Here is a 14562-nt window from a genome sequence, read left to right on the forward strand (position 1 = left end):
TGGATTTACACTTTCCTTTTATGTTTTTCAGATTAAGTCAATTGTAACCAGTGCTATTAATTAAAACCCAACCTTTCTTCCCAGAAAAGGTATAAAACAACATTATCAAAAAGCAATTCAGTGATAGAAATATCTCTGACATCTGTGCAAGGCAGTTTAAGACAGGAGCTGAAGAGATCATGTTGAGAGCTCCTCCCATTTGTAACTGGAAGGACACAGCACAGCAGCATTTGCAATGCAAGCGTCTGACTGGCAGGTGACAGAAACCAAGTTTATTTGCAAAAGGGAGATGTAATTAGTATCCAAAGCCTGAGATCACACAAAATGTCAAATTGCACAGTTAAAGCACAATTTTTGTTTTATAGGCGGCGTTAAATGTAGATGGCTAGTGCTGTTCCAAATGTCCTAAATGATCCACACAGCCATGTGATCTTTACACTTTCCAGAAAGGCAACTACAGGGCAGAAGGATACTCTTGGGAATCTCAAATGGCACCAGAAACCTACCATTAGACAAATGAGTCTGACCCTTTGTCTGTCTTGGATGGAAAAAAGCAAAGATAAAGTGCTAAATCGAAGTAACAGCCAGGAGGTCTGTTCTCAAAATAAAATGCTGAATAGCAAGGCTGGGAAAGATATGGAAGTTATAACATAGGCACAAAAACAAAGCAGAGAAGACAATTTTAATAGTAGAGACAGAAGAAGGCAGATTTAGTAGTCTGTTATAAAGCTTTGCTGCAACAAATCTTAACAACCTTAAGGTTTGTTGTAAAAATCCCTAATTCTTAAAGAAAGGAGTCACAGACCCCACAAATTACATGTGGGAGCTAGCTTTATTTCAGCTGACAGAATTTTACTAAAAACATCTGGAACATTTTCCTAGGGAAGGGCTTAATTAAAATCTCTGTCTCTGGCATTTTTTCTAATGTAATTATGCATTATGCAAAATACTGGAAAGTTACAACAAAAAGCAAGCATATGTGAAATGCTGCAGCAAGAGATCTCAAACTAAACCATTTACCCATCATTGTTGCTTCCTTCAAGAATTTGTAGCTGGTTTCAAACGTCATCTGTTGCAGAGGGGAGGAGTTGGACTGAATTCCAAAACGACTCAGTGGTTTATAAATTCCTTCAAAACACATATAATCTGCCACAAGTGAAAGGTGTCGAGGGTCTACCACAATTCCTTAGAACACAAGAAAGAGCAATCATCAGAGCATTCAAGGACTAAGTGTGTGGGGCTTTTTAAACAAATCAGGTCTAAATCAAACCCCTTGAATCCAAGCAGCTTGGAGGACATCTTTATTAACATTCTTCTGGCAGTCTGGCTTAACTGCGCCCCTCAAATATCCAGGAGAGGCAGACCTCACTCTAATGCAAAACCAGTATCTCTCCAAATTGAAATGAAAAGACTGGGAAACTGCAGTGTCAAGAATGCTGTAAGGCAACAGAGTTTCTCTAATATCAGGAAAGGTCTGCACCATCCTTGTTTACACAAAAAGGGATCACACATCCATCCATCTGGGATGGACAGAGCTCTCACCCCTCACCTGGTGGCCTGCATTAGCTGGGCCCCAGAGTCAGAAAGGTTCTGATGTCCTCTATGCATGACATCAAGCATTCACAGAAAACCCTGTTTAGGCTAAAAAAACCCGCACTTATTCCTAAATAACACTTGTGGACTCAGTGTAATGGGGGACCATTAACAGCTGTCAACATTAACTGAGCCATTCTTGAACAACTTGAAGGTCAGACCATTCTGGGCTGCCAGCTGGCGAATCTGTTTGATATAACTGCTTGCTAAAATTCCCACTGTATGGATCTTCCCTCTTTTCAATAGTTTAATTCATAGCAAGACTCCACTCACTGAACTATGCCTATGAAATCATGCAGCCTCCCCAGGCTGGGCTCTTTGAATCATCTGTCTCAGATAAAAACATTCAGGCAATGCAGTGCAGCTATTTTAGGAAAGATACAAAAACTCAGGAGCCTACACTCACACCATTAAAAAGGCAAAGTGAGGCAAGATTGATCCTATTCTCAAGGCCACTGTACAAGCCTAACAGTTGGCTTCCTTAGACGTTAATAATTAATTGGTCTGGACCTTTCAGCTTGCAAAAAATACACCAGAATGGAAGAACTCTGTGAAGGGGGAATAAATTCAACCTCACCTAGTAAATTTTCTACTGATTAAAAGAAACCTAATAATTAACTAACAAGGTCTTCACAGAAGAGACTATAATGATTAAAAGAATGAAAAACTGCAACTCAAAAATACGCACATAAATGAAAAGATCATGAAAAACTGTAACTGTAAGCATGTGGCTGCATTTTCCCATCTAAATGGTATTAAAGACTATCTTTAAAAATACAAAGAAATCCTACCATATACAGCAAACACATCTTTTACTTCCTTTATAATCACCCTCAGGGCTGATTCAATTCCGTAATTCTTAGCCATGGCATGGATATCATTGGAATAAAGTCTGTTCAGGTCCAAAATCTGAAAGCAGATAAAACAGAGATACAAGTTAGGACAATAGTTGCTGTGCATTTCTAAATAATTTAAGCTAAACTAAGATAGATTTTTTCCCTCCAGTTTTCATGAGCTTAAGCAACACCAACAGTTACAGAACAACTAGGCAGCAGCTCAGAGAAAAACAAGACAAAAATGATTCTGAGGATTTGTGTTAAGTGGCATGAAATACATGAATAGGAGTACTGGAGTCAAAATTCACCACAGGAGAAAATTAACTGAAATCACAAAAGCCAAACTAGCAAAATACATGTTAAAGTCTTCCAAACAATGCAATGCAATGCAATGCCCAGTGTATCTCAGCCAGCCAGAACTTTCAGCAAAAGAGAAGATGCAGCTTAAAACAATCCTGTATTTGGAGAGCTATGCGCTAGATGGGATAACAGAACTATTCATCTCCAAGCACTGCAATTCATTGAGATGGAAGAACTCCCTCAAGTAACATTTAGAGAGACATGAGAGATAAGAATGGTGTGAAATCGTCTGTCATTAGGGACTGGCTGCTGCACAAACACTGATTCCCAAGCTGCCCTTGAAAAAAGGGTCTGCTGAGCTCTGGACACATCTGGGAATAAAAAGGAGGAGGAAGACAGTTCAAGAGCTGAAAAGGCTACACATCACCCCTGAGAAATTGAAATGACATCCATCATCCACCATCTCCCCCAGAACATAAAACATCATTCAAGTCTGGGATTAGAAATAAGATTACACACATCAGAGTATCTGAAGAGCTCTGTCAGGTTTATCCCTTCTGTGTGGAGAACGAATTCCTTCTCTCCCTCCTTGTTGGTACTTTCATTCAGCAGGCACCGTGTGATGCCCTTCACCTCGTGGATCACCGTGCTGCGCGCCAGGGACGCCAGCAGCGAGGAGAGGTCGAAGTACACCTTGGTCAGTGGCAATGCCAAGGAAACCTAATGGGAAAAAAACCCCACAGTGTAAGGAGGCTTGAACATCAGGCTCAATAACCAGCACACTTCTCTTTAGGCAAAAAGAAGACCACTGCAATTACCCTCATTGTGTGTTTAGGAACATAAATGTTTGACTGGAATTAGAGCTGAATGATGTTAATGTGCACTCCCCATCCCAGGATAATTCATCCACATTGCTTTCAAGGTCTCTGAATTTACAACGACTGCTTTTTAGGGATGGCGCTTTTTTTTTGGAGGGGGACAGGTATATACTTTTATTTGTTTTTTAAGACGTTTACATTTTTTTTCAGCAGTCCAGCCATCACTTTTATTCATCAAGGGCTACACAGCAGACCATTATATACTTAAAGATTAAAACACAACAGACCTGTCAAAAAACTGTTATTAAAAAAAGTTACATGAGTTGTTCTGAAAATGAGACATTACTAAAAATGACATCAAAAATGACACTTGTAGTGCCACTTTCTGTATTCATATAGGATTGCTGAGACAAAACAGCAGCACTGCACTGAAAAGATCCATTTGTTATGGGAGCTACATGAAACCACTGTGCAACCATCCACACATGTTCCACCTTACCTCACACCAGAGCTCGTTTTCGGTGTCAAACGTGTAATCCTGTATGGATGGGTGGCTCTCCACAACAGCGCTCACGCGCACCTCTGCTGACTGAAGCAATCGATCTTTCCCTTTTTTAGTCTGAGACAGAAAGGAAGGATTCTGAGAATCTTCACCCTCTGCTCTGTTCTGATCCTCTTCAGCACCAGGAGTCCCTTCTTCTTTTTCAGATTCAGCCTCTTCATCTTCTGGATTCTCATTAACGTTTTCTTCCCCGTTCTCTTCTTCACTCTCATAATCGACCTGCAAAGAAATATTGTTGTGTTTATCTGAGCCAGAACCTGTACAGAGATAGCACACCATGAACAGTTTAATTCAGGAATATTCTTCACTGCTGAGTTGCAAGGATTTCACCCCTATGGCACAAAGAAAATGCCATTTTGTTGTAAAGAAAATAATACAACAGATTCAGTTCAGCCTTTATTTCTCTATAATCTTACCATTATTCCTTAGCGTAGTCCAGGATGCTAGAGGATGTTGAGACTGTAGAAGAATTTTGTTTTCTCTCCCTGAAAAGTCTAATTTCTTCCCATAATCCAACTCTGATGATGGGATTCCCTCAGGATTTTCAATTACCCCACCCTCTTGCTGATATTACAGCACCCCATCTTTTAAGATGCAATTATGAAGTACTGAACACAAAGAAACATGCAGGGAGAATATTTTTTAAGAACCACAGTAAAAGTAAAGTTTTAAAAATGATTAATGGCCTAAAATTAGCAAAAGGTTAAGGTGAACTTCGGCACAGACAGCCTGATTGTCAGACACATCTACCCAAATGCCTGAAGAACAAGGCTTCAGAAAAGAGCCAAATGAAAACTGTTCAGCCCAAAGCAGAGACTTTCCTATCTCCTCTCAAGTGGGGTTTGGGTTTTTTCAGCATTTTGCTTCAGTGGGAATTTTTCTTCCCAACTCAAACACAGAAGAAACAGGGAATTAAAGAGCAGTGCTGAGCACCTATGAAGTCATTACCTCTTCTTCCTGGTTCTTCCTCCGTTTTACTTCTGTGGCATCACCATCCCCTTCATCAGCTTCTGCATCAACAATGTTCTCTTCCTCCTCTGCTACAGCTTCCAGACTATTCAGTGTCTAAAGATTCATGACAGAGAATCAGGATGACTGCTAGGAAGTATCGAAAGCATCTGAAGGCTTTAGCCAAACATCTGGAGTTTAACAATCCCTTGTCCAATGTTCTACCTTTACAGACAAATTAATTTCTGTATGTCCACTACTATAAAGAAACGAACTCACACGCCTGGTAACTGTAACAAGATGAATGTCTACAAGATGGATAAGCTGTCACTCTGCTTCTGACAGTCCTTGATGGGAGAGGAGGGGCAGAAGGAACATGCAAAAGCACTTCAATGAACAAAGGACCTTCCCCAAAGTTTTGACAACCACTGCTACAACAGGACATTGATCTGGGAGCAAGCAGAGTAAAATGCTTTTGTCTCAGAGAAACTAAAATAAACAGGCACTTTGGAATACAGTCCTAAGTAAATCATGATTTAAATACACAAAAACTTTAATTTCCTTGTTAATTTTATGAGAATGCAAAGACAGTTTACATGTGAAGAAAACATTTAAGTAGTAATTTAGTATTCACACATTTAGTGTACACTGAAACACGCTACACTTTTCCAAATTCTGTTTCCCAAAAACACTGAAAGGAAGTGAGGCATTTTTCAGGTAATGTTCTTCTGTACCTTGTCTTGGTCATCATCTAAATCCTTCCGAGTTGTCTTCCGAGTGCTGACTTCATTAAAAGATGCCATCTTTGTAGTCTTTCTTTTAATTGCTTCCAGAAAAACTTTAAAGAACCTGACAGAAGAAGCAACCCAGAATGTCAAAGCTGAGCAGTGCCACACTGTCAGTCTGAAGTTGTCAAAAAATTAATTTATTTTGATTAAGAAAACAGTCAATTCATAATTCACATTATTCCCTACTGGATGCAAAAGTACTTCAAGGATAAGGCAAATCATTTTTCTCAGCTCTTTCTCATTCACTTAGGAATCAAAAGGTTGGTATGAGCTCTGTTACTGTTACAGATGTAGCCATGCATCCAAAGCATAAAATTAAACACTCATCTAGATATAAAATCTGCACATCAAATTGACCTTCAGAAGAGATGGTTCATTACTGGACTTTTTTTCTTTTTTAAACCAACAAACACATACAAAATAAAGTAACCCAGCTTGAACTCATGCGGCCTGCAGGAGGAAGAAATCAATGCAGCCTTTTTACAAAGCAAAAAATAGCTTTCAATAGACCCTTATCATTAAATGTTCTACTTTTAACTACACAAATTTGGTCAGTCAAAAGGATAGAAACAAGGGTTAAAAAGAAAGGGGGGAAAATAAACCAGCCTTTTCTGATTAATGGATTTTTTATAAATAGTAAGAAATAAAGTTTAGGTCTGTTCAGTGAGAGCACCAAAGGATGCCTAAAGCATTCAAATGTTTTTGCTGGTAATAAATGCTTAAGCATCCAAAGGAATGAGATGTTCCTGAGCATGAGTGTATCAGAGACATGTGAAAGATCTGCCCTGATGCAATTCTGCACGGCCAGTATGCCACAGATCCACAGTTTTGTGCAAGACATAAAAGCAACTGTGTAAATGCTTTCTGCACGTCTGCTGGAACTGTTGCTCTAGAAGCCACACCAGCTGTAATCAACAACATGCAAAACCCATAAAAAGGCAAAAGAGGAAAAAACATTGAAGTATCTGAAAGCACACACACCTTGTTTCCATGAAGTGCAAGATCTGCCTGGGCTTCACACACTTCTCCTCTCGGTAATCCTCATGGGGCAAGAAATGGAATTTGATTTTGTAGAGGTGATGCTTGTTCAGCTTGTGCTTCACATGCAGGGATTCCTCAATGTCCACTTTCTGCAAGACCTACAAAACATTCCCAAGTGGGAATGTTACTCCTTTGATAAAGACACTTCATTTACTTCCTGCAGTTCCAGTGCTTTCCACAGGAAACCAGAATTACACAAGGCTAACTAGCAAACTTTTCTGGAGGCTTTGCTCCTGGGTAAAAGGACTCTACCCTACTGCACTTTTTGGCTTAAAGTCTTCCCAACAATTAATTCAGACAATACTGGAAGAACAGCCTCACCTCCCACCCAACTCCTTCGCAAGAGATTACCCTTCTCAGGGTGCCAACATCTTCATTTTTCTGACCATGCTCATGGAGCAGGACACTATTCCAGCACATAGCTAAGTCTTAACCTGATCCTTGCTGCTTTCATGAAACTCTCAAGAGTAAAACAGAAGAGGATAGGGCATGTAGGAGAGCACAAGGGTACCCTCCCAGGAAGAGAGGGAACACAGAACACATCCCAGTGTATTGAGTCTCAACAGAGACACATTTTGCTTCTACTGAGCACAGCCATTTGTGTGAGATTAGGAAGGGGGGGGGGACAGACAGAAGGGTCTTTATCTGGGCTCTGACTATGTCAATCACAGCCAGATTAGCTTGTCTCAAAGATAAAACAGAAACCCTCCAAGTCTACAGGCTGACAAAAATGTGCTTGAGAAAAAGCCAAAGACTGTGGCACAGCAAACCACTGATGAGCTCAAAGAGGAGAGTTTGTTTTGCTGACTCTCAAAGGATGCACTGAAAAGGAGGCTCACCTCAGCTAAGCATACTCTCGTGAGCTGTTTCTTAAGCTGTTTCACCTTCTTGAGAGCTTTCTTGGTATTGAACACAGGAACACTCATCATCGGTGTTTTAATGTTTGAGCTGGCCACCATCAGTATTTCCCGCAACCTTTAAACAAAGAATGACCATTCAAATTAAGCAATAAAAGCACTAAGCAATCAAGTAATTATCTAGTTCATTTAACTGGGCTGCATGCAGCAACTGGCAGTTCCACCAAAGCTGTGTGCACCAAGAGCTGTGGTTACACTGCACTGCTCCTTTGCTCTGATCTGGTTCCCCACCAGGCACAGCACAACAGCAGCCCCACTGCCTCAATTAGATTATTCCCCCAGTTATGGGAAGAGAATAGATGATAATAAATTGTTCCAAGAACAGAAGGACTAATGAGGTCTTTTTCCTACAGATTCATAATGGATGCTTCCTCGTATGTTCTTCCCCTCCCCTGCTTCTCTGAAGCAACACAATCCCCTCCCACCTAAGGCATCACACACTCCCACATGAGGCCAGGTCAGGACCCACATTATTCCAAATAAACGGATGATTTGCTGTATATCAGATTACAGTAAGGGACCTTCCCAGATATTTAGAATCTGGAAAACAAACCAAAATAACTGGAAAACTGTAAAACATTAAAATAGTTCTGAACAAGCACAATTTACAAGTAAACTGAAGGACTGTTCACCCTCAATATTCACACATATACCTGCCAGTGAGATTAAGCACAATTATATCTCTAAGTGCCTAAAATAAAGGGCCCATTAGGGACACAGTTTTCTCACCTTGGAATACCCAATGTGACATTCATTTCACCTCTGCCAGCAAAGTGAAAGGTGTTCAGAGTCATCTGTGTCGAAGGTTCCCCAATACTCTGAGCTGCAAGAAGCCCCACAGCTTCTCCTGGGTCACAAAGAGAACGCTGCCACTTTAAATACAACAGATCCTTTAATCTGTAGACAGGGAAAAAGAGGTTTAGCTCAACATAAAAAATAATAAACTCAGAAAAGAATGAATCATTACTCAGTTCAATAAAGTTACATCTTTGAGCCAATCACTCCTGGTAGCTTACAGACAAATACACTCCAGAAACGGTAAAATTGTCTATCCCCATCTGATCTGACAAACACAGCCCATTAACACAGAACTGGGGCCTTGGCCAAACTGTATTTTGTTTCTGCTGCCAATTCCCAGAATGTCAAAAGAGAGCCCATCTATTCCCACTTGGACTTCTTAACTGCCCTGCTAACTCCAAGGTGCATCAAGAGCATACTTTGGTTTTCAAGGTTACTATAAAGTATTATTTTATATGTACGGGGACAGCAATACATTGCCGTTGTTCCAGAGAGCCTTTGCTAAAGCTCTCAGCAGCACAGAAAATTCAGGTTTGGAAGGAACAGATAACCAGAGCCTCTCCACTGCACACTAAGCACGTTTGGCTTTCAAGAACCATTCTGAAACTCACTGCTTAGTTTCACAAAGGCCACAACAGAAACAAGACTTGGTAAAGACTTTTCAGTTTTAGCAAACTCACTCCTAAAAGGTTTTTTTGGGTTTTGGCTCAATGCAAAAAAGAAGACACTCAGAGCTTTTTACCTATCAGCAGAAAGTGCTGACTGCATGTAACTCCGGCTGTTCTCAGATTCCCATTTACTGATATAACCTTCAACTCCATTTTCAAATGTTTCTGAAACAGATGCAAAATAGGTATCTGGACGCCAAACCCCAAGGCTTGGGTCAGGACACTTATTTGTCTTCTTCAGATACTTCCTTCGTTTCTTCTCATCGAGCTCATACCACATCTTCAACAACTGAAAATGAGAGGAAGTTTTTAAGCTGACTGGTTTATCCACATGAGCAGTAAGACCACGAGCAATCAAGCAGCAGTGAAGGAGGAAAAGATAAGCTGTGCAGAATGTAAGGGTGTACACAACACAGCAAACAGCTCAGCTACAAATATGGCGTTCTCCTTTTTCTGATATTTAACACTTTTGAGCCCAAATGATTTCAAGATGCTTTACAAGCCTGAAATACCCCAACTTATGTATCCATAGTAACTACTCCAGAAATCAGTGAAATAAGGCCTCAAAGAGTAATTTCAACTGGGACTGAACACCCTCAATATACTTAAACCTTTGCTCCTAGCTGACTCTCACCTTGCCTGTCCAAAGCTGGCATTACAAAGGAGCTTGTTATCAAAAAGTTTCAAGAGCAACACAAATTCAGCACAGCTCAATAAATGAACCACTGATTAGGAAAAACAACTTTTGCAGACAAGCTCACAGAGCCATCTCTCAACACCTTTGACCTGGGGTTTCATGCTAACTGCCCTCGTTCCACCAGGGTAAATTCCTTGTGACAGCAAGGCTGTGAAGCAGGACCCGTCTACATTTTGTGTCCATACACACAATCTTCCTTAGAAGCCATATCATAGAGATCAGTGCCATGATGGACAAGTGGCTTAAGCAAGAGCATTTTTTGGAAACACCTGGCAAGGCTGGCTCAGCCTTCTGGTCTTTGGCATTCAAACAGGCTCTCATCCAGCTAGCAGAGAGCTGTCCATGCAAGGGAGATTTACTTTGTGTACATGAAAAAAACAAAACAACCCACCACCACCAAACAAAAACAATCCACCCAAACCATCCACAAACATGACCTGTTTACTAAAACCAGATTTATCCCAGTTTTTAGCCCTGCCCTAGCGCTAGGGCCCACAGACCTTAATAAATCTCAGCTTCATCATCCACACAGTTGACATGATTCCTTTAAAAGGTAACTTGTTTAGTTAGACTGGGAAACACTTCAGGATACACAGAGCAATTTAAAAAAACCCCAAAACTGATTACTGCAACTTCTTTTGAAGGGGTTGGTCAATTCAACTGCTACTGTGTCACCTGTAAAGTAGCAGGATCTCTTCCATTCTTCATTTCACCTCCTGGAAGCTGTGCTTTCACACTTGCCAGTTTCTTCTGGGAAAACAACAGAAAGCCTCCTTCTCTTTGCACAGAGTTTTGGTGCCTGGCTCTCCACTTTTTGATGGCTTTAAACTGCTGCTTAGCTTGGTAAGACTCCATCCTTGCTAAAGCTTCATCCAGATGGTTTGTCTTCTGGATTACCTGTAAGAAAGTAATTTGTGTGATTATTCTTCTCTCTGTCGTCATTGTACCAGAAAAGGCAAAGCAAACTGAAAAGGTCATCTGCTGTCACTGCTGGAAAACAATTTTCAAATTTGGTTTTCAACTCAACTGAGACAAAACTCCTTATACTTTATGTTATTATCGCCATTCTCTAATAAGCAGTGATGATACTGGTAAAAGAAGTTAATCAAACTTGACAGACTGAAAAGTGAAGTCATCATTGTTGAATTCAAGTGCAGAGTTAAAACAGACAGTGCTTGGTGCACTTGAGACTGCTTAAATCACGCTGCAGACTTCAGATTGCTTCCATATTTTGAATACAATGGCAAATAAAATTGTGTATTAGTCTGAAAGTAACTGAGACAAACAAATGTTACCCCTGGAACCCTGACAGATATGCCAGATGTTAACCACATGTTTCAGTCTCCCCTTCACCCCTCATTAATGCTTAAGATTTAGGTGTTCTACCTCGTAGTTTTCTGCAATGAAAGGAAACTGCTCAGGTTGTAAGAACTGAGTTTTAGGGATATCAAGCCCATCTTCTCCATAGAGAAACTGCACCACGCTGCCATCACTGTCTCGTACAGTCAGGTCATACTGAACTACCAGCCCTTCCAAATGTTTTATGATACACCTATTCCAGAGGGAAAAAAATAAAGAAAAGAAAAATGCTGTTAAGAGGCTACAAAGCAACAAGGATGATATAACTAACACAAAAACCACTGTTTTTAACTTATATTAAGTGTATTTAAGGGCTGATCAGGAATTCTGGAAGCCAAAATCCTACAGACACAACACTCATGAGAAATGCTTAATTTGCAAAGCTTGCAGCATGTTGCTCCCTCCAGTTTCCTTGGACTGATCTGACTTAAAATGAAACAGTAAATTACTCTCTATTTCTGCTGTCACTCTTTAACAGTTTTCTGAAAGAAGGGGGCATCCCTCCTTTAGAACTCCTCACTACCCTCTGAACCAACCGAAAAGTTACATTTTCTCCTACATATACAGGAGGGGTTGCTTGAGTAAAGACAAGATCCACTCAATGTGGCCAAGAAAAACTAGAGTTGCCTGGAGCTTGTACACCTATCTATATTTGTATGAGGAAAAAGACTTCTGCAAAAGGAGAAGCAACTGCTGTTATGTTCCAGAGACAAGCTTGACATTATAATGTTCTGGTTGATCTAGATCTCTAGAAAATTTGGCTTAGAACAGACATTCAGCATTCAGACTCTTTTGTAAAAAATCAAGTACAATGAAGTTAATCTAAGCAATACAGGCACTTCCAGCCTACAGTACCCTCTCACAAAAAAAAATAATAAAGAGAAAAATCAACCAACCAACCAAGGACCTTTTAAAGGCTCCAGTTGGTAACCAGGCCTCTTACCTTTGCAGGTACCCAGAACGGCTGGTTTTGACAGCTGTATCCACAAGACCTTCCCTGCCAGCCATGCAGTGAAAGAAGAATTCCTGAACACAAGCACAATACCATCAGCATTCAGTGCATCAACACTGGCAATTTATGTTCTTCCTCAAAAGCTTCATATGAAACCAGGGTGAACAAACTCCATTTATCCATAATTGCAGATACTCTGTATTAAAATACCAAGACTCAAACAAACTTCAGTATCAACACAAGCAGTATTAAACTTACAGAAGGTCTGATCCCAGTGAGAAATCTGCCGGTCACAAATCCTCCTGAGCTAGGGGAAAAATCATAAGGCTGGAAACATGGCAGTGATTTGCCAGATGCCATCAGTGGGGGTCTTCGGCCTTCCAACTCAATCTGGCCCAGCAAACAAGAAATCTAAATGGGGACAGGAAAAAAGGAAACATCACTTTTCCATCCAACTTTCTGTTCACATAAGCTTAATATTTTTTCTTGAAAAATACAGTTAAAAAAGGTCAACTGCTCAGTAAATGCTGTGTAGCTCATTGTGGAATTGTTCACAAAATGTTCTTGCTATTGAGGGGCAGAAAAGGCATGGATATCTCACCTGGTTTTTTTAAGTTATTCCAGTACTCAGACTCATCCTCAACATTACCATTCTCTTTCTGTTTATTTATTTTAACAGAGAGATGTGAAACTTAAAATACTTAAATATTTTTTAGGTCCCTACATTACCCTCACCACCTCTCAGCAGTGTACTAAAACCAGAACAAAAACCTCAACCCAAAATGCTCTCTCTTTTGAGCTGTGGTCATTGACTCCATTTTAGAGGGTGTTTATTTATAGAGTGTCTCTTGCTTGGTGTCTGTGCTGCAAAAGGTAAAATGAAAATGTATCCTTGACACGTCTACCAAAACCAAAGATAATGTTGTTCCTATTCAGAAGTTGAAGAAGGAGAGGGTCAGTCTTCAACAGAGGCCAGGAAAAGTTATTTCTCCTACAGTTGGTTTGTTTGTATAAACTGCAGCATTCCTTCTAAAAAGCAGGTCTGCTATTTCAATAAATCCTCATGTACTGAGGAGCGATTCAAAAATAGGCTACAATAAACACTGACTCTCTTCCATCACCCACTGAGGTCTTTATTACATTCTTCTAACATTTTTTCATGCCAAAGTCCAGAATGAAAACCTTGCTCTGGTACTAGATATCCCCAGAAGAGTTTCCCAACAGCTTACATTCTAGGACACATCACATCAGCATACGTAGCTGCTAAGTATATTCTGGCTGTCATTACCTGCATTGTGTTTACAGTGGATCCTTTGGCTCCTGACTGTACCATCAACTGCAAATTGTTCTCTGGAAAGCTCCTGTGGAGACCTAGAGGCATGCAAACCTACAGAGTTGTGGGGGAGTGAAGGGAACAAAACCAAACATTATTAATAAAACAATAAACCAGAGAAATTCCTGTTCAAGGCTTTAACAAAGTGAAACAATGAGTAATCACAAACATTGCTATTTATAATTTTAAAAGCATCTCGAATACTAAACCATCTTCTCACTCAGGGAGGACAAGGCTGAGGAGGAGAGGCAGCATGTGGAGCCTCATACTGGGGACAGATGGAAAGCTTCAGCCTCCAGAAGAGTCAGGCACCGCTTAGCCACATTCACTAACTTAATAACAAAGTCTCCAAACAAGATTAGTATGCACAGATGCCTCGATGCCAACCTTGTTAACTTCATTGTTGTAATTGTTTACTTCCTCCTTGAACTTCATATCAACCATGTTAAAATCCCTCTGGTCTTTGCACAGATGGGCATCCTGCCACTTCCCTTGGACCTCCTCACATGATGCTGTTTCTGGCAAATTAAGAGCAGCTCTAACAGCCTGAAAGTAAAATACAGGAAGTTTTAGGTGTTAAGTAGGCATAACTGAACAAGGCAGGATTTCAAAAATTTTGCATTATGGAAGAAAAAAAAAATTGCAGAACAGACTTACTTCAATACCACTCTGCCTCGACCTTTCAATGATTTTTTTTCTTTTATGATCTGCTTCAGGTTTAACCAAAATATCTTCAATCCCTGTTAAAGGTAAGAGACAGAATACAATGGTCTAAACCGAACAAGAATCAAGGAAGGAACCACAGCTGGTGTCAGGGATTTTCTTTTCCTGGTGTCAGGAAAAGAAAGTCACAATTAAAGTTAATAATAATGGTTAGACTCAGGGTCTGCAGTTTGACAAGAAGAAAAAAATCTGAGTAGCTTTTGGATGGAGAAGTTACTGTACACCATAA

The 14562-nt window shown here is 40.2% G+C and overlaps 1 protein-coding gene across 2 annotated transcripts in view; it reads right to left on the minus strand.

Annotated features, from left to right (window-relative positions):
- POLR1A (RNA polymerase I subunit A) overlaps positions 1-14562 on the minus strand; it is a 30007-nt gene that overhangs the window by 2388 nt on the left and 13057 nt on the right. For both annotated transcript variants that reach the window (XM_010402078.4, XM_010402079.4), the window contains exons 17-33: positions 14268-14350; positions 13998-14156; positions 13566-13664; positions 12536-12688; positions 12269-12351; positions 11353-11518; positions 10642-10863; positions 9344-9558; positions 8533-8700; positions 7726-7861; positions 6827-6984; positions 5792-5906; positions 5058-5174; positions 4047-4328; positions 3249-3449; positions 2385-2502; positions 1021-1185 (exon numbers count right to left, since the gene is read on the minus strand). In XM_010402078.4, the coding sequence (XP_010400380.2) occupies positions 1021-1185; positions 2385-2502; positions 3249-3449; positions 4047-4328; positions 5058-5174; positions 5792-5906; positions 6827-6984; positions 7726-7861; positions 8533-8700; positions 9344-9558; positions 10642-10863; positions 11353-11518; positions 12269-12351; positions 12536-12688; positions 13566-13664; positions 13998-14156; positions 14268-14350 (2640 nt within the window). The remainder of the gene's footprint in view (positions 1-1020; positions 1186-2384; positions 2503-3248; positions 3450-4046; positions 4329-5057; positions 5175-5791; positions 5907-6826; positions 6985-7725; positions 7862-8532; positions 8701-9343; positions 9559-10641; positions 10864-11352; positions 11519-12268; positions 12352-12535; positions 12689-13565; positions 13665-13997; positions 14157-14267; positions 14351-14562) is intronic.

Source organism: Corvus cornix, chromosome 4 (assembly GCF_000738735.6).
Source record: "Corvus cornix cornix isolate S_Up_H32 chromosome 4, ASM73873v5, whole genome shotgun sequence".
NCBI lineage: Eukaryota > Metazoa > Chordata > Aves > Passeriformes > Corvidae > Corvus > Corvus cornix.